The 26,992-nt window shown below is 43.4% G+C and overlaps 1 protein-coding gene across 6 annotated transcripts in view; it reads left to right on the top strand.

Moving 5' to 3' along the window:
* ZNF385B (zinc finger protein 385B) overlaps positions 1-26,992 on the top strand; it is a 330,914-nt gene that overhangs the window by 41,239 nt on the left and 262,683 nt on the right. For 3 of the 6 annotated variants that reach the window (XM_075933736.1, XM_075933737.1, XM_006119428.4), the window contains exon 2: positions 11,742-12,044. The exons of 1 other annotated variant lie outside the window; for it this stretch is intronic. In XM_075933736.1, the coding sequence (XP_075789851.1) occupies positions 11,744-12,044 (301 nt within the window). In that variant the 5' untranslated portion in view covers positions 11,742-11,743. Of the gene's footprint in view, positions 1-11,741; positions 12,045-24,223; positions 24,421-26,178; positions 26,222-26,992 lie in introns of those variants that run through there. 2 more of the 6 variants (XM_014571699.3, XM_014571697.3) reach the window with 2 other exon arrangements.

The raw sequence follows: 26,992 nt of genomic DNA, 5'->3' as shown, positions 1-26,992 counted from the left end.
TAACCAGTTATTCTGTATCGGTCACATACCCAATGCCGAATAGTACTACTCCTGATACAGTTTTAAAACTACAGTATTTTAGGAGCTCGGGGAGCAGCGGAGGAGGAATAAGTCAGTAGTTGTTGGATGTATCTGTGGACAGACAACTGGAGAGCGGGAAGCCTGTCAAAACACAACACCTCTTCAAGGGTTTTAAGAACAAAACTGAGATTTTAATGTAGGAATTCTATAAGACTTCAATTTGGATTAAAGGAAAGAGTAACAAATCTTTAGAAAGACATATGGGAGATCTTTCAGGATTGGCTTCAAAGTTCTCTTGTGCTTCTTTTAACACTGTTGGATACCAAGGACAAGGCACTGTGCATATGCTGCTAACCACAGTATCCCAGTAGAATTTGTTGCCCAGATGGTGCAAACCATATGTTTTCATATTTTTTAAGATATATTTAGGAAATACTATATGGGGGAATGGAAAAGGTTATATGTTTTCCAAACCCTGTGATCTCAAAGGTTTCTAGGATAATGCTTTAGAGTTACCTACATAAAGAACTTTCCTGTTCTGTCCTTTTTATGAAATTCACAAGTCCCTATCTGCTATTGAAACTATAGAATGAAATTAATTCCAGTGCAGGGACTATGCACAAGACCTCCTGTTTGCATTTTTTGTTTTTGTTTTTTAAATGCACAGAGACTTAGGTGGGCCATATGCACAGAGAGAGGTTTCACCTATAGTAAATGCACAAGAAATGTACGATATAGGTTGTACCTCCCTTAACCAGAACTCTGTGGTTCAGCATGGACCACTGCTGTTCCTGGACCATAGAACCCAGAAGTGGGAGGTCTGGCAGTGCAGCAGGACCTCCGTAAGGGGCACCAAAAACTCAGCCGGGAGCCCAGAATGTGTGTGTGGGGAGGATGGACAATGTGGCGGGGAGTTCTGGTCCCAGCAGAGCTTCCTGGACCCAGCGGCCAGGGAGGTCTAGCCTGGCCATGGCCCTCTGGCCCAGGCCAATGATCTCCAACCCCAGTAGCAGCCAGGGAGCTCTGGTCCCATCTCTGGCCGTGTAGCTCTGGCTGCATTCTGGCTCCAACAGCTAGGGAACTCCAACCCCAGCAGCACCCAGGGAGCTCTGGCCTGTGGAGGCAGGCAGCTGCGGAGGTCTGTCCTGGCTATGTATCTCTGGCCATGGCACTCTGACCTTGGCAGTAGCAGGGCCAGGGAGAGCCCTGGGGGGGCTGAGGAAGCAGCGGGGGTAGCCTAGACCCCTAGCTCACAAGGGAAAGGACCTTCCTTGGTCCAACAAATCTTGTTCAGGACCAGTCTGGTCCCAAAGGTGCCAGACCAGTGAGGTCCAGCCTGTACGAACTTGAATCCTCAATTTAGCGCTGCTGGCCGAACAAACCATTTTGAAAACACAAGTATGTAGAAAATCGATTTCATTTGATACTTTTCATCTCTGTGTCTCCTACAATTCACTTGACTTTTACCAAAGGCTATGTGAGAGAATTCTGTTTGCAGTAAGTTATTACTGTATTTCTGTTTCTGTATTGCTTTGCTGACATGGCTTCACAGAGGGATGCTATTCTAATTATGTTTCTAAAGTCTAGTCTTTTGAAGTGTCAGCTAATAGGGAATGGGTATTACAAAAGTTTGGCCAATACATAGGAAAAGAATGCTTTATATAACCATCACTAATTCATTAGGGAAACCAAAAGCTTATTTCCTTTGAAGATTTGCATATTCTCACCTACAAGAGTGAATCGTACATAGTCCTTTTTGTAGCTCCTCTGTTAGTATAACTCTATTTAAAAGGTAAATGAGCTAAATTGAAAGGCTAATTGCCTTGAGCTTCAGGTATCAAGGAAGTCCATGTTTGGATGTCTTTGCCATCTGTGAGAGACTGAGATGATGAGATGTGGTTTCAGAAATCCAAAATATCTCTCAGAACTTAAGAATGTGGTGGTATAAATATGAAGTTTGTTTTTTGTTCACATGTTACTTGCAGAATTGAGTTAGACAGATCAGAGATCATGACTGTATTTTCTCAGTGTGCTAACTGTGTACATTAAGGAATCTATTCCAGGAAAAAAAATAATTCTCTGGCTGTTTCATTCTACTATTTGATCGGCATGCATACAGATTTTAGCCTGTTCGAAGCAAAACTTAATTATGAGAGAAACAGGGGAGGCATAGTCAGGTGAAGTATTTAATGGAGGCTTCCACATGGAAGAGGTATGCTCTACATAATACAACTTTTTTTTTTAAGTAAGCCAAAATGAGCAAGAAAATGTTTGAGAATAACCAGTACATTTTCTGATTTTGTTTTTTCATCCCCAAACCCAATGATTTTAACAATTAAAAAAAATGTTCACAGAAAATATTTATCATGTTCTAGTTAGTTACCTTTAGTTAAATCCTAGCTCCCTCGGTAAATAGCTGCAATATAGGTGTGCAGAATCACGTAGAATGCAAAAGCAGTAGCATTAGTATGTATCCTTCTATTATGATTTTACGATTAACAATGGCCGCTTAGTGGTTGCATAGTCTCTGTGTAGATTATCCTTGTTTGTGGGGATTACACTAGGTATGGTTGCTGCTACGTTAGGTGGTACATTATTCCACTGCCAACACTTCCAGAATCAAAAGCTGACAATAAGTGTTACTTTTAGAGATGGATGTTTTAATTAATCATGTTACTATCAGTGGTCTCCAACCTTTTCAAGCGCAAAATCACTTTTTGAATTTAAGTGCAGTCCAAGATCTACCTCAAATATAAATACCCTTGCCCGGCCCCTGCTCTCTTGCCCATCCTCGCTCACTTTCATCAGGCTGGGGCAGAGGGTTGGGGTGCAGGTTGTGGTCTTGGATTAAGGGATCTGGAGTCGGGGAGGGGCTCTGAGCTGCTTTTGGGGCAGGTAGTTGGGATGTAGGAGAGGGCTCTAGATGCAGGGTCTGGGACGGCATTTGTATGCTGGGGTGCTCGGGGCTTTGGGTGCAGAAGGGGGTTGGTTCGTGACTGGGGTAGGAGTTCGGGATGTTGGCTCTGGCTGGGCCCTGCTTACCTCAGGTGGCTCCGGTTGGTGGTGCAGTGAGGCTAAAGCTGGCTCGCCCTGGCCCTGGACCACTCCCTAAAGCAGCCAGCAAACTCATCCCAAGTTCTATTGTGCCCCCTCTGTGCATTGTGGAGAAAGGATACGGAAATCAGTGGTCCTCTTCTCCCTGCCCTGCACAGAGAGCAGGAGACTCCCCCGGGGGAGGGGCAGCTCCAAGGCAAAAGGCAGGAGAGGAACAGCACGGGGAGGGCAGCTGAAGTGCTGGCACTTCATGGCCTCTTGGCCAAACCAATCAGGATCACCTGCCAAAGGCTCCAAGAACTACCAGTAGATCCCTATCTACCGGTTGGTGTAACAGATAATAAAGACCAAAGTACAGCTGGCCCCCGAGTTGCGAACGGTCAAGTTACGACCATTTGCATTTATGACCAAAGCTCTCATGGAGCAGTCGTAAAGGCGATCTCTGAGTTACGAACGCGACCCGCGCTTACGAACACTGCGGTTGCATGTAACTCAATGGGGTCCAAGTTACGAACAAACTGAGTTACAGCCAAGTGTTTGGTCCGTAACTCATTCGTAACTCAGGGAGAGGCTGTATTCAGAGTGTTCCTTACGCTCAGCTTCTGATCCACAGTTTGTTGCTGCTTTGATCAGAGTGCCCTGCTACTTACTTGGGGCAGAGACCTACTTGCAACCCAAAGGAGAATTCAACAAATGTGTTGAAGCAGATCTGAGTGAGGAAATGAAGCACCTGTGGGCTCCTCAGCAGCGCAGGTGAATAATCCCTGCACTGGTGAATTAAACTTTAAAGGCTTATCACTAGTCAGCTTCTTTCTGACTCTGTGTCTAGGGAAACCATAGAAAATGTTTTTTCCAACTTTAAGTAGACTAAATTATGATTTTTCTCAAGTCCATTTTTGGCGTGCTATAGGTCTTTTCTCCAACCAGTAGCTGAAACTTGGCACGTAGATGTGGAGTTGTTTTGAATGGGGATAGCATTCTCCCATGGATCCTAGGTTAGGTCTTTAGTTGTCTTCAAACTTTATAGAAGATTTTAACGTCTATAGTTGGCTCTCTTGATGTATGCACAGGTGGATATTTTTCACGTTTAAAGGGAGCAAAGCCAAGTGTTTGCATAGCAGAAGAGAAGTTTAACTCAGAACAAATCTTGCTTAGTTTCCAGAGCTGCCACTTAAGTGGAGCTGAGTATACTGTAGGATCCTTATTTATGAATATGTGTCTATTTAAATGTTATGTCACAGACAGATATGGTCCTTTAAATATAGCCCGTGACTGGCTTCAAAACCATTCTCAGCGCAAGAACATATAGTCTTAAAGGCACTTTGGAAAAATGTAATATAATCTAATTTTTAAATATAAATAAAGGCAATTTCCAGAGTTATTCATCTGAAATTAAGTATATGCAAACCATAGTATGTTACATGTCCTTAGATTTAAGAATCTTAAGTAAAGGAAAACACCTAAATTGGCTTCAAAGAGTATAACAAACTTTAGAAGAACAGGCATTGAGATCATTGCAAGTGAAGTGATAATTCAAGCATACTCATCTTCTGGTTCAAAGAAATTCTTTTCCTTCAGTCTGTTCATTGATTGTGCTCAGCTGTGTTGCTGCTGCTATAGGATTCCAAAATTATTTATCATTTTGGTTTTGTATGGACATACTAGAGATGCGTCCACATTTTCACAAAGAACAGCGTTTCACTCTTAGTACAGGCAGTCCCCGGGTTACGTACAAGATAGGGACTGTAGGTTTGTTCTTAAGTTGAATCTCTATGTAAGTCGGAACTGGCGTCCAGATTCAGCCGCTGCTGAAACTGACCACCAGTTCTGACTTGCATATAGAATGCACTTAAGAACCCCAAGCGTCCCCAAGTCAGCTGCTGATTCCAGCTGATCAGCAGCTGATTCCAGGAAGCCCGGGGCAGAGCAACTCTGCCTCGGGCTTCCTGTAGTCAGCGCTGGTCAGTTTCAGCAGCGGCTAAATCAGGACGCCTGGGGCAGAGCAGCTGGGGTGCTGCTGGGTTGCTCCAGTAGCGCCGCTCCTCGGCACTACTGGACCAACCCAGCAGCACCCCATCTGCTCTGCCCCAGGCATCCTGATTCAGCCACTGCTGAAACTGACCAGCAGCGGCTGAATCAGGACCAGAGCAGCTGGGGTGCTCCTGGGTTGGACCAGTAGCGCCCAGAGCGGCGCTGCGGGACCAACCGGCAGCACCCCAGCTGCTCTGCCACAGGCGACCGGAGAAAAGCCTAGTCTGCTGGGGGGGGGGGGCGTACTAGCTGCGCCCCCCCCCCCCCCAGCAGACCAGGAAGACGCACCGCGGTCCCGCCGCCTGGTTCCTCCGCGGCTTTGCTCCCCGTCTCCCTGGTCTGCTGGGGACCAGGGAGACAGGGAGCAAAGCCTCTGAGGACGCCGGCAGCAGGACAGCCGCGGGGCGTCTGGGCTGTCCCGCTGCCGGCTTCCCCCGCGGCTTTGCAAAGCCACGGGGAAGCTGGCAGTGGAGCAGTCCAGGCGCACCTGGGGTGCCCCGCTGCCCGAGCCCCCCCCTCGGCTTTGCAAAGCCACGGGGAAGCCGGCAGCGGAGCAGTCCAGGCGCGCCTGGGGTGCCTCGCTGCCCGAGCCCCCCCGCAGCTTTGCAAAGCCACGGGGAAGCCGGCAGCGGAGCAGTCCAGGCGCGCCTGGGCTGCCTCGCTGCCCGAGCCCCCCCGCGGCTCTGCAAAGCTGCGGGGGGGGGGCTCGGGCAGCGAGGCAGCCCAGGCGCACCTGGACTGCTCCGCTGCCGGCTTCCCCGCGGCTTTGCAAAGCCGCGGGGGGGCGGAGGGGGTGCTCGGGCGCCCCTGGGCTGCCCGAGCCCCTCCGCGGCTTTGCTCTGCGTCTTGGTACTCCTGCAGGAGTGAAGGGAAAGCCCCCACACCCAGCCCTTTCTCACTGGAAGGAGCACCAGGTGGATTGAAGCATGAGGGGGTCTACTTTTTCAGTGCCCCCTAGGCACAGGCCTTATTGGGCACTCTGCACTTTTGTTTAGAAATCCAACTTAGGTACACCGGTTTGAAGTAATTGGCTTAACAATTTCTAAACTTCACCCTTTTGGGAAATTACTTTAGCATGTAGGTTAACAAGTTACCCGGTAAGTAGTAGGATTATTGGCCTTGTTATGCTTAAATGAAGCACACACAATCTTTTACAGGGAAAAAGGTAGTATGCCGCATTTACAAAGAATACAACAGTTACATATGCTTTTCAATCTCTCTCTATCTCACTCACACTCACAAAGTTCCATAGCAAAGCATCCTGCTTTTATAATCCTTTTCTCTGTTGAAATCAATGGATTCCTCTCTATCAGCCTGTGACCAGAATGTTACCTTGTTGATGTCAATCGTTCCCAAACATCTCTTGAAGGCTCATCCTGTAATCAGTCATCTTTTGCGGGTGCCAGCTTCACTTGAAGGCTCCTCATTCTGCCAATAGTCCAGTCACTCCTTATTATGGGTACTGTATTTTCCGGCGTATAAGACGACTTTTTATACTAAAAAACATCCCCCAAAAATCGGGGGTCGTCTTATACGCCGGGTATAAACATACAGGCAGTCCCCGACTTGCAGGTACGAACGGGGCTTTCTCGCCCCGGAGGACACGGACTGCGGGACCTCGTGGTCCCACCGCCCGTGTACTTCGGGGCGAGAAAAGCTGCTCCGCGTCTCCCTGGTCCTCAGAGGCTTTGCTCCCGGTGTCCCTGATCTGTTGGAGACGGTCCCCAGCAGACCAGGGGCACCGGGAGCAAAGCCAAAGCGGCACCCCGCCGCTGCTGCAGCTTTGCTCCCGGTTCCCAGCAGACCAGGGGCACCGGGAGCAAAGCCGCGGCCGCGGTGGGGTCCCGCACCTGTGAGGCTTTGCCAGAGCGAAGCCTCAGAGGCGCGGCATCCCACTGCTGCTGCGGCTTTGCTCCCCGTGTCCCTGGTCTGCTGGGGGGGGGGGCGCAGCTAGTGCGCCCCCCCCCAGCAGACCAGGCTTTTGTTGTGGACCCTGGGGCAGAGCAGCTGGGGCGCTGCCGGTTGGCCTCTTAAGGGGGGGGTAGTCTTATACGGCGAGTATAGGCGAAAACCTATGTTTTAACTAGAAAATTAGGGGGTCGTTTTATACGCCTAGTCCCTTATACGCCGGAAAATACGGTATTCATTTTTGATGCCAGGTCATCTGAAGTCTGGTCTTTGCCCACACTCAACCTCCCTCTTTGGCCATCTGGTTCTGAGCAATAACTTTTGTACCTTATCTCAACACATTCATTCCCTTTTCACACACACAAGCAATGTTACAAGGGCTCTCAAGGTTATGCAGCACAACATCAACATCTGCATTGGCAAGACGGAGGCATTGTAAATCAAACAATTAAGGCCTCAGCCTTCAACATCCTTTTAGTCTTATTAACACAGACACAATATCAAAAACTATCTTTTTACTTAGGCCCATTTACTAAACTTTAGGACAAAGAAATAGACATTTGACTAAAAGTACTTAATTTAATGAAATATTAAATATGTATTTACATAAACCTTATATTGCTATCATTAAACTACATTATTATATCACCAAACCTAAACAAATATAAAAAGTCAAGGCTTTCAGTCCCAATAGCCTGCTTGCACAAGGTAACCAGATAACCGGCTTAGCCAGCTGGACCCTGATTAACTGGTTAAACCAAATGTTTAACCAGTTACTATTAGTGTGTTATTACATCCCTATATAATTATTTGACCTGTTCTGATGCCAGCCAAGACAATACTTTTTTTTCTAGCACAGGCTGGGATATTGCATTTGTTTGGCAAATACATAAATTCAATTTTAAGTTTTGAATGTTTTTATTCTGATGGAGAGGGCAAGGCAGACTGACTCCCCCTCTAGCCCTCAGGTTCAGACACTGGCTTGGGATGTGGGAGCCCAAGGCTTTTCTTTGCAGTGCCTAATTAGGGTATGTCTTGAAATGTACTATCAAAACTAGCCTAGTTCTATGATATATGTAGTGTAGTTGTTATCAAGTTGGTCCCATATATTGGACACAGAAGGTGGGAAAGGTAATATCTTTTATGGACCAACTCTGTTTTTGTGAGACACACAGAGCTGCTCTTCAGGTCTGGGAAGGTACTTGCCATATACGCAAGAAGCAACCATTCTGGCTAGAAATGGCTATTAACACCTTTCTGCTGGAAGACACTGCTTACTTGAAACCAAAATGCTTTGCAGAAAGTTGTTTTATTGAAAATTATTCAGCTGTCTCTACTCTATATTCGTGCTCTCTATCATGAGATTAATACAGTTGTGCATTTTACATGCTTCTGAACAAATGGAATATAGAAATGAATATTGTATTTCCGTAACTGTGATAATTCAGGAAACCAAAAGTCCAGTGTTCTCATGCATTAACAATCTTATTACATAGTAAATAGACTCAAAAAAAAGTTTCAATTTTTCATATAATAACTAAGACAGAAGCTACAAACGGATTAAATTTTTAGATGAAAATGTCATGTAAACTCAGCTGAGTCAGGGATCTTGGTTGCTTGCCTTGAAATATGATACATACGCTTAAATGATTTAGTGTGACAGTATCTAGCCTAGGTCACAAGATCACAAGTGATAGATGTTTCTTAGTCTGAAATGTAGTTAAATGCCCAGAAACCAAAATGATTTTTAATAAGGGTTTTTGAACATTCATTTTTCAATGTGCATACATTTTACTGACAGCTATGCTGCAGTTAATTTTATTGACTGTTTTTTGGGGAGGGGAATGTAATATACACGGTCCTTAACATATTCTACAGAAAAGATGTACTTCAGAATAGTTTTTATCAATAAAATCATGTCTTAAAGAAATTTGACAAGTGCTAAAGTGGATGTAAGAGAGGATACCATTCTATAGTAGTAAAAGCAGCATTTGCGTGCAAGTTAATATATTTTCATTCCAGCAAATGACTTGCTGTTTAACTTAGAAATTTAAGTTATTGTAGCCTCACTTTTCCTCATCCTAAAATGGTGGCTTGAAATACTTACTAGCCATAGATCTTGTCTTCACTTACCAGGAGATCGATGCTGTGGTGATCCATCTCCTGGGGGTCAATTTAGCAGTTCTAGGAAGGACCTGCTAAATCGACCACTGATTGCATCACACTCGTTCCAGTATTCCACTGGGTCACAAGGAGTAGGGAAATGAATGGAGAGTTTCTCTTACAGTGGGGACTAGGGGTGTAAAAATGCAGTTGAAAATGTAACCATTCAAAATCCCTATTCCCCATGGTATCCCCGCCCCCCTCTCCCCCAACCATCGTATGTGCAGGATAATTCCCTATATTGATGGGAGCCTGCAGGGCCCAGGGTGGGCTGGGTGATTACTTTGGGAGTGAGGCTGGTAGCTCAGGAAGCAGAGTGACACACATAGCAACCTGGTCCACGTTGCTGCCCATCTCTCAGCTGGCTTGCTCCACTTCATTGCAGTGGCGGAAAGCAGAGCGCTCTGGTCCCAGCCTGCTTCCGACTACAGAGTGCTTCAAGCCCTGCATTGCTTGGTAGAGCAGAGCTGGCTGGGACTGGGGCGCTCCTCTTCCTGCCGCCACAGAAAAGCAGAGTTACCCGGTTGGGAGATGGGTGGCGGAGCAGAGCAGGTTGCCAAGTTGCTCCACTTGCCGGGCTCCCACCGCCACAGTGAGTTTGGAAGGGGGACCCTTTATGCTGTCCCACGCCAGCTTCCCCAGTAATCCCTAGGTTGTATAGCTCAGCTGGGGGGAGTGGGGGACTTCAGAGAAGGAGGGAAACACGGCCGGGTAGCGGTAGAGCAGGGGCAGGGCTCAGGGAAAGGGTGGAGTGGAAGCAGAGCAGGGTCAGGAAGAGGCGTGGCAGAGGCTGCCCCTCCCGGCCCCAAAGGATGGCCCTGTCTGTTGGCAGAAGTGGGGTTAGGCTTGAGTCTGAGCTGAACCCTCGTTTTACAATGCAGCACAGGGTGCACTTACTCAGGGATACAAGTTCTGTAGTTGTTGGCCTGGGTCAGTTGATTGGCCTTGTAGTCACCAGCTTTCTCTGGGCCCAGGAGGTGCTCAATCACCTCGCCATCCCGGACCCTGCCCCTACCCCTATTGACACCTGATCCCTTCTCCTAAGCCCCATCCCTGTGCCATCTCTTCCTGCCCCCACTGCACCCTTTCCCTCAACTCTCATCCCTGCCTCTCCTTTTCCTTCCTCCTCTCCAAGTGAGCCCTATCCCTGCTCCTCCCCCTCTCTTCCAGAGCCTTCTGTAGGACTCGAACAGTTGACTGAGGTGGGCAGTTTAAGTGCTGGGAGGGAGGAGGAAGAGTTAATTAGCAGGGCCACTGGTGGGTGGGAGGGGGAGTTGGGTGCCTATGGGTGCAAAGCAAATTCTAATTACTGCTGGCGAGTGCTCCAGCCCTGTAGCACTGTAGAGTTGGCACATTTGCTTTACCTCACAGTACTACATTTCTACCACTACTCATCAACAGCGCTGAAAAATTGCTGTGTTGAGGTTTGGGCTCATGCTGGAGCTGAAGCTCTGAGCCCTCCACATTTCCAGCCCTTGAGTCTCCACGAACCTGAGTCAGCTGACCTAAGCCAGCCTGGTTTTTTTTTATACCTGTGTAAACAAATGGTAGATACATTCATAGATTTACCAGATTGACTTGATTCTTGGTAGTTTAACTGCTGGTCACTACAGCAGTGGAAATAACAATATTGTTAATTTTACTTTGGCAAAACTGTTGAGTAGCAGATGCACAGAACTGGGATGTTTGCAAGCTCCGGAAGGAAACATGTGGGTCTATTTTATGTATAGGTTTAATTTGGGAGGTATCTTAACGAACAGGGCTAGAATTTCTCCCACCACCACATCACTTTTTCTTTTATAGAAATGTTAGTTGAGAAAAGCTGCCTGTTGCAGGAATCGTCATTTAAACCTTATGGAAATCAGGCGAATTGTAAGCTTTGTGAGACAGGATCTATCATTTATTGTACATTTGTATACCCACTAGCCCCCTCCTCCTGCCTAGTTAACCTCTAGCTGCTACTTGCAATATAATTGTTTAATAATAAAACAACTGCCTCACAGGTCTGTTATGAGATACAATTGATGTTGTAATAAAGAACTTTGAGATCATTGGGTGCTATAAATTGCAAAGCATTCATTAGCCTTATTTATTTAAATATTCTGCTGTCCCAAAAATTTCATTATCATTTTTTGTTCTTCATCCTCTTAATCTAATACTACCTTAGGAATTCGGGCACTATTTTGTGTACCAGCAAGCAAAAAGCTTTACTTTCCCCTCTTCACTACAAATGGGTTCTAATCTTAATCTCTGCTGGGGAGAGGTGAGGACACTCAATTTATTTTTTGTAAAGAGTATTGATGGAACAATATAAGGACTAGTATTATTAATTGAAAGTTACACATTACTAGCTTATTATTGCAGAGCTTATTGCGGTAACACAAATACACATTTCTGTATTAGTAGCTTCTGCATTATCATGCAAGATGTGAAAGCTTCTTTTTTCTGAACCTGGTCCTCAATGCTCAGTATGTAAGTAATAAGTAAGGATCTTACTTTTAAATTTACGAGTAAATAAGCATTATTGTTTAGTTTCTGGCATCAACACTCTGTTCATTTTGTAGGTATGAAGCACCCAGTAAGTCCTGACTACATCTTTGAAGATGGAATTATGAATCCATCTACTTTTCTATGGGGCTTTGAAGAGAAAGGACTGAGGAATGACAGACCAGACTATCAATTAAATAAAGAAAAAAAGAAGATACTATTTTCCTTCTGTGAAGTGTGCAATATACAGCTGAACTCTCCAGCACAGGCTCAGGTTCATTACAATGGGAAATCTCACCTGAAAAGAGTGAAGCAGTTGAATAATGGAAAACAACCTACAAACACAACTACAGGCACTTTGTTTGCAACCACAAGCACAGGTACATGATTAATATATGAGAGCGAGCGAGCCTGATTTCTGGTTAGAAAAAATTAAGCTTACAGGGATAGCTAAGATTTTATAAATACTCCATATTGAATATGATTGGTAATAGAGAATATTACTATTACTTATTACATTTTACACCTTCATTTTTTATGTGAAAGGAAACTATTCAAAATCTTTCATTTTACAAAACACTAGTAGAAATTTATTGAAATTATTCTAATTGTAGCATCGAACATGTTGATTCCTACCTGTTGATCCATCTCTTATTCAGGCAATGTTGTGTTCTTTGAGGGTTATAGGTTTATACCTTCGGTATTTAAGGTATGGAATATTCAAAAATATCTGTAACTAAAGATGTAGCATGCCATTTTGTGATATATAGGCTTTTAAACAGATCTTACTAGTAACTGCTTCTGTATACTTGTAAATTTTTTGTTTTGTTTTGTTCCAAGAGTTCTAAATTCTGGAAAGAAATTGCAGAAGTAATTGTGAAAATATCTGGAATTTATACAATTGGATACTTCAGATATTTTAAGCACAATACCTCCTTCTCTCTCTTTTGTTAAAAGGAAAAAGAAAGGCAGCCTTTTTTTTTAGCTCCTAAAGAAGTAAAAAATGCTCAAGTCCAATATTTTAAAACGTCCTTAGGATGTAACATTTTAAAAATAGGTATCCATCATTCTTTATTTTACTGAGAGAGATGCAAAAATGGCATAGTTATTAAAAATTGCTTTCTAGAGAAGGCACGGTTAGCTGCTTATTAATTTTTAGTACACAAGTATTGATCAGGTGACAAATTCCAGATCTTCATAGAAAAGATTTATTAATTTTATTAGAGAAACACAACAGTTACATCAAAAGAATTGTAAAACTTTGGTATACAGGCAGTCCCCGACTTACATGGATCCGACTTACGTCGGATCCCTAGATACGAACGGGGTGAGGCAACTCCCGCACATGCGCAGCAGCATTCCCGGGGCTCGCTCACCTGGGTCCTAGGATCCTCCTCCTCGGGCCGGCTCCGACTGGGGTCCTGCAGAGCTGCCGGGCAGAGGAAAAGTGCCCCTCCATGCCCGCTGCCCCCCCCCCACCCCCCTGCCAGCAACAGGCTGCCCCCTCCCCTGAGCAACAGGCTGCCGAACAGACAAAAGCAGCCCCTCCGCCCCTCCTCCCCCTATACATGCCGGGCTCCCGGAGCGCAGCAGCGTCCCCGGGGCTCGCTCACCTGGGTCCTAGAATCCACCTTCTCCTCCTCTTCGGCCGGCTCCAACTGGCCTCTGCCTGCAGCAGCTGGCCACAGGGACAGGGATCCCTCAGAGCTGCCGGGCAGAGGAAAAGTGCCTCCCCACGCCCGCTGCCCCCCCCCCCCCCCCCCCGTGGCCTCGCATCCTGCACGCCTCCCCCCTCCCCCCTGCCAGCAACAGGCTGCCCCCTCCCCTGAGCAACAGGCTGCCGAACAGCAGACAAAAGCAGCCCCTCCGCCCCTCCTCCCCCTATACATGCTGGGCTCTCTGGGCAAACAAAGACTCCACCAAAACAAACAAAGTGCTGGCCTCATTGTGTTAGCAAAAAAAGGACCTTCCTCCTAGAACCCTGGGTGGTGTGTGGAAATAAAGCTATTAGCTCAAAGCATGATGCAGAGCTGTTTGGTATTTGATGAGTTACTCCTTTAGTCCTGAGTTTGTCACAGGGACAGAAATAGATGTGAAATCTTCTGAACAGGGGAACAGACAGCAAAACAAACATTAGAGGGGAGTTAACCTTTCCCTATGCTATCCAAAACTAAAAAAAATGTTTGGCTAGAGTTTCCCCTACAATATGTACCAGTTCCGACTTACATACAAATTCAACTTAAGAACAAACCTACAGTCCCTATCTTGTACGTAACCCGGGGACTGCCTGTACTGGTTTGAAGAGATGAGCCTTTGCTATTTTTCATTTTCTTTGTTTCTCATCCTTTTGAGTTTTGTTCTGGGTGCTTGACTTTTTTCTGTTTCTTTGGTTTATGATTGATTCTTTAAGTTTGGGTTAATTTTGAATCTAAGGATGGACTGTGTGTCAATTAGATATACCGATCCTATCCCATATCATGTTGCTGGCAACCAGACTTGTGTTTGAAAATGATGGAATTCATATGGATGTGTAAATACGTGGCTGGATTCATTGTGAAATTTTGCAAAAATATTCTGAATGAGACACATACCATCACTTAATGAAATAAAATTCTCTGTGTTGCTCAAAACTGCAAGCCCCTAGACCAGAGCATTTGCACTATACGTTTTGATTTCCCTGAGTTGTGTACTCATGCTGCTTTGTCAGTCATGTAAGTCACCTAAAACTGTAACCCTTTGTCCCCTCTGTTTCCCACATTCTTATCCTCAGACATTTTCCATCCAAGATGAGTGTGTGCCCTGGATATGTACCTTTACCCCCACCTGCTTGTAAACATCAGGATTGCTTGCCTCACTAAAGCATACATTATTTGAAATTAATATTTCTTCTTGTAATCAACCTGTGCCCCACAGGGCTCTGCTTCAGAAATAAATATATGTACTTATTTTATGGATCTGTGTAGTGCCTGCTACAGTAAGAGCTAGGCATTTTATTTGTATTGTTGAGTTACATTAACTTCATTTGCTAAAAGAAAAACTCTAAACATAATGCCTTTCATAGATTTACAAAATATTTATTATGGTCTCGGAGCCAGTGCATTGACTGGAATGCAGTTCTCAAAGCATTTCAGAAAAAAGAATACTGAAACTATCATAAAATTGACAGTATTTCCCACATTCTTTCCTACTCAACTTCTCTGGAGTGGTTACGACCATACAGCAAAATGGAATGAAAAGATGCATTTTTATTTACAACATAACATTGGCCAAAGAAATGGGAATTTGTACAGATGGTAAAAAATATTATACAGATGGTAAAAATATTATTTTAATCTCAACTTACCAGTAAGTAGACTTGATTCCAAGTATGAAGGAAACAAATGCTCCTTCCAATACTTTATTACCACATGTGTTTTTAAAGAACCCATTCACTGTAGTGTACATGGCACTTTATAAGTTGGAAGAATTGATTGTTCGCCACACCTCTGAAATCTCTGACAAATACCTGACGAAAGTAATTTCTCCCTCTATCTTGACAAAAGGAATAATATTCCCAGTAGACCCAAAGTTTATCAAATAAGGCTACCCTACATGCTGAAAATGTGGGAAGTCTTCTGTCATGATTACAGTCCCACTAAAACTGTCACTTCAAGTGCATATGATGGAACCAAACTACGTAACCTGATTGTCTCACCTCTCTTCTCATTAATCCCAGTCCAAAGTTGTCCACAAAGTGAGGGGTGCTCCTGAAATACAATACAAAGAGAAATACCTCACTCCTCCTGCAATGAGCATTTCCCTATGACAGCTAATCTTGATAATCCTTCAAGCATTCCACTACCGATGGCCAGTTGTTTACAAATTGAATATAAGCATGATCTTGTTCACAACGTGAAATAACAGGAAAAGACACAGTTACAAGATTTAATAGCCTGCTAGAACCAATAGAATTCTGTGGCCTGGCGTAGTTCTCTGATTGTACAGGTCAATTTAAGTTTTTCAGAGAAGTTAGTTTTTATAATTCCACAGCTTTTAATGAACTTCTTATAAAAATTGATTTTATTTCTGTAGAACCTTGGTTTAATCCAAAATAAATTCTTTTTGACTTTAGCACTGTATTGTGTAAGTATTCTACATTAGGGATGTAAAAAAGTTTTAAAAAAATTGTGTAACCATTAAAAATCCTAGTGGTTACATGCACTGTGGGCTCTGCAGTATAAAGCTTACACTGTAGAACAGTGGTCACCAACCAGCAGATGGAAATCTACTGGTAGATCTCGGTGGCTTTGGCAGGTGATCCTGACTGGTTTGACCAAGAGGCTATCAAGTGCCAGCATTTCAGCTGCGCCTTCCCCTCACTGCTACTTCTCTCCTGCCCTTTGCCATGGAGCTGCCCCTTCCCCTGGGGAGCTTCCTGCTTTTTGTGCAGGACAGGGGAGAGAGAGAAGGGTGCTGATGTCAAGATGCCCCCTCTCCCACTCTGTAGCCTTTCTCCAGGAAGCACAGAGGGGGTACAACAGGACTTGGGAGGGAGTTTGCTTGCTGCTTTAGGGAGTGATGCAGGGCCAGGGCACAGCTGAGTCTGCCTTAGCCCCACTGCACCACCACCCAGGAGCCACCAGAGGTAGGCAGGGCCCAGCTGGAGCCCACAGCCTAAATTCCTACCCCAGTCATGGACCCCCTCCTGCACGCCAAGACCCAAGCACCCCTGCATCCAAACGCTGTCCCAGAGACTGCACCTAAAACCTCCTCCTACATCCCAGCTGCCTGTGCCAAGAGCAGCTCAGAGCCTCTCTCACACTCCAGATCCCTTAATCCAAGACGAAAGCCTGCACCCCAACCCTCTGCCCCACCCTCATGAAAGTGAGGATGGGTAAGAGAGGAAGGATGGAGTGAGCAGGGGAGGGGGCTGCGGAGAAGGGATGGGAGTGAGGCGGGACAAGGGTATTTATATTTGAGGTAGATCTTGGACTGCACTTAAATTCAGAAAGTGATCTTGTGCTTAAAAAGGTTGGAGACCACTGCTGTAGAGCAGCGGTTCCCAATCTTTTCCAGATGGGGACCCATTTTGACAATTCAGGAAGACTTGGTGATCCAGGGCAATTCAAAAAATGTGTGAATGGCTCCTTAAGAGCCACCTGAGGAGACACCTGGCGACCCCTTTGAAATGTAATGGTGACCCATATTTGGGTCCCAACCCATAGGTTGGGAAACCCTGCTGTAGAGTCTGCAGCATAGCCTGCTCCCTGCGAGTGGCACCAGAAGCAGGCTCCCAGGAGTAGGACGCGCAGCCGGGATACAGCGTGTGCTGACAGAAAAGTTTAACCGCAACTGAAACAGATAAGCTGATGCTTATTGGTTAAGTGGTTAAACTCTTACATCCTTACCATGGGTGGGTTTTCAGTAGTTGGTCGATAACATCTTATTAGTCGGTAGATTTAATTGAAAAAAATGTATTATGGCTTTGAGGAAATGTACCATCCTACCAGGGGAAAAAATACTCTACAGACGAGGTCAGTGTGTGAATTATAGTACTAGTGGTGAATTAGTTTTAGTAGCTACCCAAGCTTACTAGGTCTAGGAGTCTAACTGAAGCAATAGTCACAACTGGTATGTTTTGCTCATAGAACAGTTGTTAATGGCCTTTCTCTAACTTCCTGAGGAAATCCTTGCTTTCTTGCAGACTAGAACCTTCAGCATAGCAGGTGTGCATAGTAGAGAGGGATGGAGGGCATGAGGTACATGTGTAGCTGGAAAAGAGATTTTCAGATGTTGGTCTCCATAAGTGGAAACAACAGGCAAGCTGAGCCTTGAAGTTCTGATATAGTAATAACAGTAATGGGAGAACATGGGATAATGACAAAAACACAGAGAACAAGTACTAGGATTCTCTGATGTGCTGGAATCTGGTGAGTGGCTACAAGTGGGTGCAGGGGTCATGAAGGCACCATCACTGTAGATGTGAGAGGAGAGGAAGAGATTTAGAGAATGAGGGAAGTGGTCAGGACAATAGGTTGAGAACTAATGTTCTATAACTTCCCCCATCATTCTGTGCACCACTTGTGGCCCAGTCAACACCAAACTGCAGCCCATGTGGTGTTCTCACGGCCTTATAGGCCGTGTATGTATTGTGAGAAGGTGGTTCACATAACACACACAGTTGTATCTGCAGCCCACAATGGTAAATTGGTTGGCAGCCATTGCTATAGAGAAAAAAATGGGAGGGGGAGAGGAAGGGCACTAGACAGGAAAGATGAAAAGAAATCAATAGAAGGAAAAATTGTGATAGTAGGAGAGAGGAAAAGGAGAAATGGAATTTGAGGTTAAAAAAGGAAAGGATGAATGAAGGACAGAAGTCACTCTAAAATGGGTGTAGAAAATGCATAGTTGGACTCTATATAGAGACAAGTGTGCATATGGTGGACAATCTAATATTAAATCTGACTAATTAAAAACTGCTTGCTTCAGTTGTCTGTAATACATTCAGTAACTTGATAGAAAATGTTTGTAGTTCCTTCTCTTAGGGGTTTTTTATCCCCATAGAATGGTGTCTGTAACAAGTCAAAGCTCCCACAAGATGGTGCTGCAAGCTTACCACAGATATTTGATCTACAGTTCTGCTAATTCTTTGCTAAATTCTGTTGCTATAGGTAATGGGTTTTTTAAAAAACATGACTTCTCTTTGTGAATCCCTATTGCTAGTTTCCTGAATGGTGGTCTCCTACTCCCCTTCATTCGCTTTCGGATAGTAGCAGCAGTGATGTCACTTAGGGGAGTCGTCTTCTGGTTTCTGCCTTGTTTGTATTAACGCTGGGGGGTGGGGGGTGGGGGGGAATATATATATCCAAAGTTAAGAGGCACAAATTCTGGCAGGTGCCTGGAAATAGGCAAACTACCTTTTACAATGAATTAAGGATATAAAAGCTGTGAGCTCAGTGGTTCATCCATCCCAGTATCCTGTCTTCTCACACGGAGCAAAGCGTGATGCAACCCCACCCTACTGCCTCTCTATCACAGGCAGCAGCATAGGGTGGCAGGTGGGAGCTGGTCCACGAGGGGAACCCATTTAAAAAACGGCTTCCCACGCAGGCAGCCTCTTTCTGTGGTGGGCCCAGATTCACCATGGACAGAGCTGCTCTATGGGATGCTGGAGAAGCTTCTGTCCACAGGAAACCCAGGCTGCCACGGACAGAAGCTGCTTCACAGCAGGCTCCCCTCCCTCTCTCCTCCCCCGTGTTGCTGCCTATCAGATGCAGCAGCATGGGGGGAGGGGGAAGGCAGCAGCACAGAGCTGGTGATGGGGGTAATCATCTTTTAAGCCGGCTCCCTCTGGCACTGGCTTCTGCCCTCCTCCCCCGCCACACTGCTTCTGTAGCAGGCAGCAAGGAGAGGGGAGCAGGCGGGTCCATGGAGCCATTATGCACAGGGAGCCTACTTGAAAGCCAGCTCCCCATGCATATCAGCTTCCACCTGCCCACCTCGCCCTCTGTGTTGCTGCCTCTCTATCAAAGGCAGCAGTGCAAGGGTGTGTGGGGAGGCAGATCCAGTGCTTATGGGGAGCCAGCTTTTAAGCCAGCTCTTCACGGGCACTGCCTCCTTCGTCCCCCCCCCCCCCCCCCCCCCGCCCCCGTCCCCCGGCTGTGTCTAATACAGAGGCAGCATGTAATCAACAAGATTAACCAATAAGCCCAGGCTTACCAGTTAATCGTGTAGTTGGCTACATGTTGACAACCCTACTTCTCTGTACCCATGTACATCACAGATTCTGGAAGTTCCCTTTGTGCTCTATGTCCAAACTTTTTCTAAGAAATGGGACAATTTTCCTTGGGTTCTAGGCTGGTTTTGGGTAGCAAATGTGAATTAACTTGGCGATTACACTCCATGATGTCTTTTTTGCAGTCCTTTTGTTGCTGAAGGCCTGCAGGGTGGCCTCTCTGATTTTGCTGGTGAACATGGGCTCTCTGCAATACACTCGGTCAGCAGCGTGGGTGCGTAAGCTGTTATACTGGTACATGCATATCTAATTGCTCCCAGGTTTCTATTGTTACAGAGCATGATGTAGGGCTAGATCCTGTAGTTGTTGGCCCAAGTGCATTCTGTATGTATGCTGTGCTCCTGTTCACATTAGAGGGGGTCCCATACAGACTCAGGGGAACACACAGGAAAACCTAGTTGCAGGTTGTAACCCCATAACTTCTACATTTGTGACAGTTGAGGGATCTAACACATCATAATGAAATGTGAGAATTCTATAAAATGAGAAGTAGCATCTTAATGAATGCTGCCCATAGTTAAAATGCCTAACTGAGGCTATCCGTAAAAAATTAAAATTACTACAAGCAAGCTTTGGAAGATATTTAAAAAAAAATGTAATAGCCCGGCCACAATGTCTACTCATCCACCTTTTCCTTGATGATAATGGAGGGCAATCGCGGGGGGAGGGACCTAAAGAAATGACTTGTCTCCGGTGAATAGGTGAGCACAATTTGCTAGATCAGTACAGAAATCTATTCCTTATTCAGGTTATAGCCTGTTACAGTAGTGTAAGCCTGCAGTGAGTAACTCTCCATGTTTTAATTGTGAGCAGAAGCTGACCCTAAATTGGAATCTGGGCACACAGCCCCAAATCCTTAGCTGTGCCAGAGCTTTGGGTCTGCGCTGCCTTGTTGGAGATCAAAATCTGAGAGTCAGTAATCTTACTGAACTAGGTCTTACACTCCTTTCACTTATTTTTCTTCACAGAAAAAACTAGTGTGTCAAGTGTATTTCAGTGAGCATTGAAAAGCAGGCTGGGCACCAGACAAATGGCCTAGAAGAACGTAAATGCTCTACTCTGTATGTTTATAAGTGTTTCCAGGACTGGAATATGCCTAAATAGATGGGAGAAGTACAGGAGAACAAAGAACAAGGAGTTCAGGAACAGAAACACCAGTTAGCATAGCTGCACTGCACTCGTTCTTTTGGGGAAAAGGAGAGGTTTGTTAATAGGTGCTATGGTACTCCTAATATAGTACATTTTCAATGTCAATTCTGCCTGCTTCCATGTAGTTAGCTTTTAATCCTTGTGCTTTTGTTTTCAAAGCCTGACTACTTTTAGGGTTTCCAACACTGAAGGGTTGCACCGCAGTCTAAGGATTTAAAGGTCTTTAATTGTAGTGATGTGATGAAACGTCTGGGGGATACCTCCAACCACTACTGGCAACCCTAAGTATTATGTATGTATTGCTGTATTGTTTGCTCTAAGAATGAGATGTATCTGGGAAGAGAATACAGAGCCCAGTCAGCGCTAATTCTAACCCTCCTTCCTCTGCTAGATAAAGCCCAAACTCAATGTACAGTAGCTCTAAAAAAAAGGAACTGCATGGGGTTTGAATGGGAGCCTGATGCTGCAGGGCTCACGCTCTGTCCCCGTTTCAGTGTGTGCATGAGATGGTTGCTATTCTAATAGGAGAGCAGAAAGGGACAGTTGAGCTTTAAAATAAAGGATTAGTTCTTATCTTTCATTAAACCCCCCCAAATCAATAATTCCATGGATGTAAGTTAGATTAGTATTAAATGAGGTCTAGAGGCAGTATTCCTTTCTTACTCTTAGCTATTGTACAGTCTCCTGTCCAACCAGATTTTGTTCAGTGGAGTGCATCACTTTACTTCCACTACTTACGTATCTTCAAAATGTATTTTGTTCCGGGAAAATGAAATTTTGCTTAAATCTGCATATATCCATCCACCCATCTGTATGTATGTATAGATAAATATAGATACTGCTGTTTTTTCTGGATTATCAAAGCTGTCATCAACCATTTTGAAACTAAAAAACGAACTTTACTATATTGCTTTGGTATACTTACATTTATCAGTAAAGCATGTTCTGTGGTAATAAATGATTGAGGTATTTATTTATGTAACAGATGTTAACTGAAAGCCTAATAACTGTGCATAATATCCTTTAATGCCTGATTCAAAGGTGGAGGAGGTGTCGTGTGAATTTACTGGTGGCTATATTAGATATGCGGTAGTTGGAAAAACATTGCCTTTTTCCTGCTGCTTCTTTTGAGGGTGGGAGGGTGGGGAGTTTGTGCAAAGTAAACCCAATGCCCATATTGCGTACAAACACATGGTCTGCTGGGCGGGAGCTATGAATAAGCCTTGAACAGATACAGTTAGTATCGGCATCTGCAAAACTGATCCGCGGATATCTGCATCTACCTCTGCAGATGTAGATACCTGCAGATATCCATGGATTTGTAGGGCTCTAGCTCTCAATCCTGTTGTGTATATAGTGTGCATTGCTCCAGTTCCAGATATGGAGCTGGTAGCAGGGAAAGTTAGGACTGGTGCATACATTGTCTCTTGGAACCTTTTACTTCTCCATTATTGGTTAGTTAAGGTTTATTTTTTAGCAATTGGTGAAGTATTGAAGCAGAACATACAAAAATCCCCCAGAAGTAGTGCGGAGAACATTCCTTTGACTAGCTAGGAGTTTTAGTGCTAATTATCCACCAGCATTCTCTAATTTTGTGTTTTATGTGATTGGGCGTGCAGCTGTTTAAGGCACATGTATTGAGTAGATAGATGGCTGGCATATTTATGTGAACAAAATCATTTTAGTATGAATTTGAACATGACAAATTAGGGACTGTAGCTGAAAAAATTGCACAAAACATTCTTGAGTTGCTTTTTTTTAAACATTACTCACAGTCTAGTGTACATTGAATATATTACCCTGTTGCAAGTGTGTATGCTGTTTCTGAATTGTTCAGGTAATTCTCCCAAGTCCGAGTTCTGTCTTGGTGAAGAATTCATATTTGGGCCTTCCTTTGGATAAGGAGATGTTGACTTTAAAGGGTATGTCTACACAACAGGGTTATAACAACATAGTCCACACCTACATACAAGCAGTTATTTTGATATAATGTTGAAATAATGTCAGGCTGGGGGACGGCTTACTCCGGACTCCTGTAACCCTCATCGTATGAGAAGTAAGGGAAGTCGGAGGAAGAGTGCTCTAACCCGGGCTTCCTGCTGTGTAGACAGCACCAAAAGTCAAAATAAGCTATTTCAACTTAAGCTGCACAATAAGTTGCGTAGCTTATTTCGGCATTAGCCCTGCTGTGTAGACGTACCCTGCTGGTAAACCTGACCCTATTTCTGCCTGGAAATGGTTGTAGTAGTTATGTACAACATGATCGCAAGACAGAGTGTGGGCCTCAGGCCTGAAATCAAATCTGCGTGGGCAGACACTTATACCTCCACGGAAACCCACTGCAGTCAGAGAAGGTTCTGCATAGGTATGAGGGTCTTCCCACATAGGTCTCATTGCAAGACTGGGTCCTTTGTTGAGATGTAAGATTGCTGCGTCTGTAAATGTTATAATTTTATGGGATAAAAGGTGCTCTATAAATGCAAGATAGTGGTGAATAGTGGTTATGATTTTATATGTTGTTTAGTTAGTTTAAAAAAAAGCCAACCACCCACACCCCAACATCTCTGACTTGTCCTAAAGTAATACTATGAATACTAGTATTTATCAGAACTAAACTTCCCATGCTTTCTGTTAACCCAGACATACTAGGCTATTAGTAAGTTTATCATAGATACTTGTTTAACAAACTCGTGTGTGTTTTTGCTTTGTAAACTTAATCTTTCCCGGATCTTCAGTTTATTCTTGTTGCAACACTTGTCTGTGTCTGGTAGTTTGTATAGATGCCCCACTTGTTACTTTGTAGGGAAAGATAACTGGTAGGAAACAGATGAAAAGACAGCAAGATTCACATACTGAGAAATGCATGAAAAAATGCAAATGGTAAAATGTCCTTTAGTAAGTAATCTAAGCAAAGAACAAATGTGCTTTGTTATGCTGTCCTGCACTTAACTGTTACATTATCTCTGAAAATATGTAATATGTTCTACACAGAAGATCTTAGTCTAGGCCAATACTCCAATTCCCCTCCTCCCCCAATATTTACATTTCTCTTTATATTAGAGACAGACATATCTGTGAATATTCTTGCTCTTTCTTATGCTGATTTTTGTATCCTTTACATAATTGTAAAATCAAGTGCTTCTATTCATATGCAAAAGAGCGCCAGGAATGACTTTTTATTTTTTAATTTACTTTCACTATTATTTATTTACTTATTTCAGGTTTTTCTAAATATAAATCTCATTTGAATACAGGCTGCTGATTCTCCTCTGTCTCCTATTCACAGTGGAAAAGGCAGAGCTATTTTTAACATTTATACAATTTAGATAGATGGTTCTTCATTCTGTGTGGTTTGGAGCTAAATCTGTAGAGCCTTTCATAATCATATCCTTTTTATGGTTTGCTTGAATTTGATCACAGTCGCTGATTTCATGAATTGATAATGAAGGCTTAGGTTGCCTGTTTCTCAGCATAAATCCATCTCAGACTTCTACTTTGATAGTGCTCTGTGTTTCAGTACGCATGAAGATATAGAACTGAAATTGCTTTGCTTTCTTTACAAATGACTCAGTGTGCTTGTCCTCCTTCCCTAAAATGTTGCCAGCGTGTAAAGGATTTTCAATGAGCAATGCAATAAGCCAGCATCTGGAAAGGTTTGAAGCTGCATTGGTATAACAGTATACTGTCACACAGATGATCAGGGCTGGAGCCAAGTCTCTGTAGCACCGTAGATCATATTGGTCACATACTGGAAGTTTTGTTTACCTAACTTGGTTGCTATTTAAGCTGGCTAAATAGTATTGTCATTATGTGGAGTGGACTTCCTAGTAGAGGTGAGCATGATTTTATTATTAAACTTTTCTGGGTAGCTTTGAGAGATCACTAGTAGATACTTACATATTTCGCACTATTTCTGTGGGTATGTCATTCGTATTGTAGTTATTACAGTGGAAATAGCAGATGGGATAACAAAAAGGCAAGGTATATCTGATAGAGGTTTTTTTCAATGCAAAAGTAAATATATGTGGTAAGCCTTCTTTCTTTGCTCGTTGTTTGCAGAGGATTTCTTACCAGAAGGTGACTTCCTATGCATTTTAAGTATTTTGGAATGCATCAGTGATACTGTTTGATTTGCTGATCGTAGAAGTAAGCTAATTAATAATATGCTTTGTACACCTCTGGTCAAAAAGAAAGCTATTATTAAAGGCATTAAATCCAATTTTGAGTCATTATGATATAAAGAATAAATGAGACCAATAGCGTTCATATGATAAACTGAGAGAAAATGAAATAAACTGCATGCTGGAGCTGACATCTTACATAAACCTGGCATTATTAATGTTAAAAGTTATGACCTGTCATGTACTGAGCAACCTTTGATAAGTCATTTGTTCTGACAACTTGTTTCATGACAGAGGTATAAAATTACTGTCACTTATGTCTAACCATGCTTTAATTAAATTTGACATTTTAAGTCCAACAAGTTTTATTTAAAAATAGGGTGCTGAAGCTATAATATGAAGTTGATATTAGCAAATCTTTTAAGTTAAAAAAGATCCTATAGGGCAGGTAACTACATAAAAAGCTTGGACCAGAAATTTCACTGACAGCAAAAAAACACTAGTTATTTCATCTGAAAGTTACTTATTAAGCATCACAGTACTGCTGATGTGCTTAGTCTATTGAAGCTAGCTTTAATTATGTTCAGGTCTGGCAGTATTAACTTGTTTGTTACAGAAGTAGAGAGTTGCAAATTATTATGATGTATTCAAAATGGTATTTTGATTACTAAAATAATGTCTGTTTATGTAGACTAGATTTTTTTTTTATGAGGAACTAACATGGCTCGTGTGTCTTCCTACTAAATTTATTTGAGGCAGCTGTTTTATAGCTTTCAGCTATAAAGTTATAGATAAGTGTGTATTTGTTTGACAGAAGATTCGAGAATTTCCATTTACTGCCAGTACATGTAAAGCTTGGCTAAGCAGACTGCATCAGGAGCACACCATTTGTATTAGCCAATCTGTCTTTGCAAGTCCCAGGGCCACTATCTTGCTAGAAGCCACTGTGTGCTTTTGAAAGCATGAAATTAGTTTTATACTGAGCACATGGTTTCTCATTTAGCAGTTCTTTTTATGGTAATGGTCAATTTATGGTTTGCTGCCAGGATTTCGGTGTTCTCTCAAAGCTGGTAGCTTCAGCTAAGGTGTCCTTTGGAGATAAAAAAGAAAACCCAATTAGATCCTAAATAGGAGAGAATTCTTCCCATCAACCAATCTATTAATATTCTTATTACAAAGTTATTTTATGAAGAGAATATTTCAGATAATACACATCAAAATACATTTTCCTACAATGCTAATTCATGAAATGCAAAAATTAAAACATTGTCTTGCTACTTTGTGCATAGTTTTGTAATAGGCTGCGTTTATAAAATTGCGCCGTGTGTAAATGTTTTTGTCCTGTGTCGCAATATAGTTTTTTAGATTCTAGACTGGAGTTGATGTTGGTTAAATTACAGGAATAAAAGTAAAATGGCTGTAAACAGTTATTTTGCTCCTAACTCTCCTCAAAATTGATTTTACCCATAGCCTGGTGAAACTACTATTTGTACAAGTTTAACTCTTCTAATTTGTAAGTAAAATTCTCACTATAAATTATGCACTGTTCCTATAATTGCAAATGCTTGTCAGCTAGGAGTTAAGAAGCTAAAGATGTTAACAAATGTTGAATTGACTTGGTACTAGGCTGCTATCCTTAGGTTAGTTTTTCCAATTTATGCTCTTAATTCTGTGCCTAATTGATCCTAAAGCATGGAGAGGGTCCTATATTAATTTTGTGGTATGATACAGCATATACTTCTGTACTCCTGCCCCTGCCTCTTGCACCTTGGAAGACCTGATAGGCAGTGGCACCAATGCATTTCTACACCTGCGTGCACTCAAGAAGGGGTGGAGGTACAAGGTTGTGGATATAAAAGTAAGCTGGTAGGTGAACCATACACCCGTTGTGTCCCATGGAGGAGGGACGGGTGCAGCAGTTACGAAGGCTACTAAACACATGAGGACAATTGGAGGAGCCATTGGAGGAGCCAAAGAACACCACTGCAGTCCAGGGAAGAACACTGTCCAAAGAACGCCCTGCACCAAATTGGGTTGGAGTTGGCCCTAAGAATTGAAGCATAGATACAAACTAAGAGAGTTGGGTTTTAAAAATATGTTTGCAGTCATTTTCAGACCTTTAAATTTATTGTGCCATCATTTTTCTATATGTGCTCAAAGTGTACCAAGCAAAGCGTTTGGTGCTTACATTTAGAAAAAGGTGTGCTGCGTATACCAGTAGCACAAACTATATAAAATATTTTGTTAAGTACAGCAAATTTTTCTCACCCTGTTCTCATTTGGA

This window comes from Pelodiscus sinensis, chromosome 7, assembly GCF_049634645.1.
Source record: "Pelodiscus sinensis isolate JC-2024 chromosome 7, ASM4963464v1, whole genome shotgun sequence".
NCBI lineage: Eukaryota > Metazoa > Chordata > Testudines > Trionychidae > Pelodiscus > Pelodiscus sinensis.
This window is presented reverse-complemented; position numbering and strand designations above follow the sequence as displayed.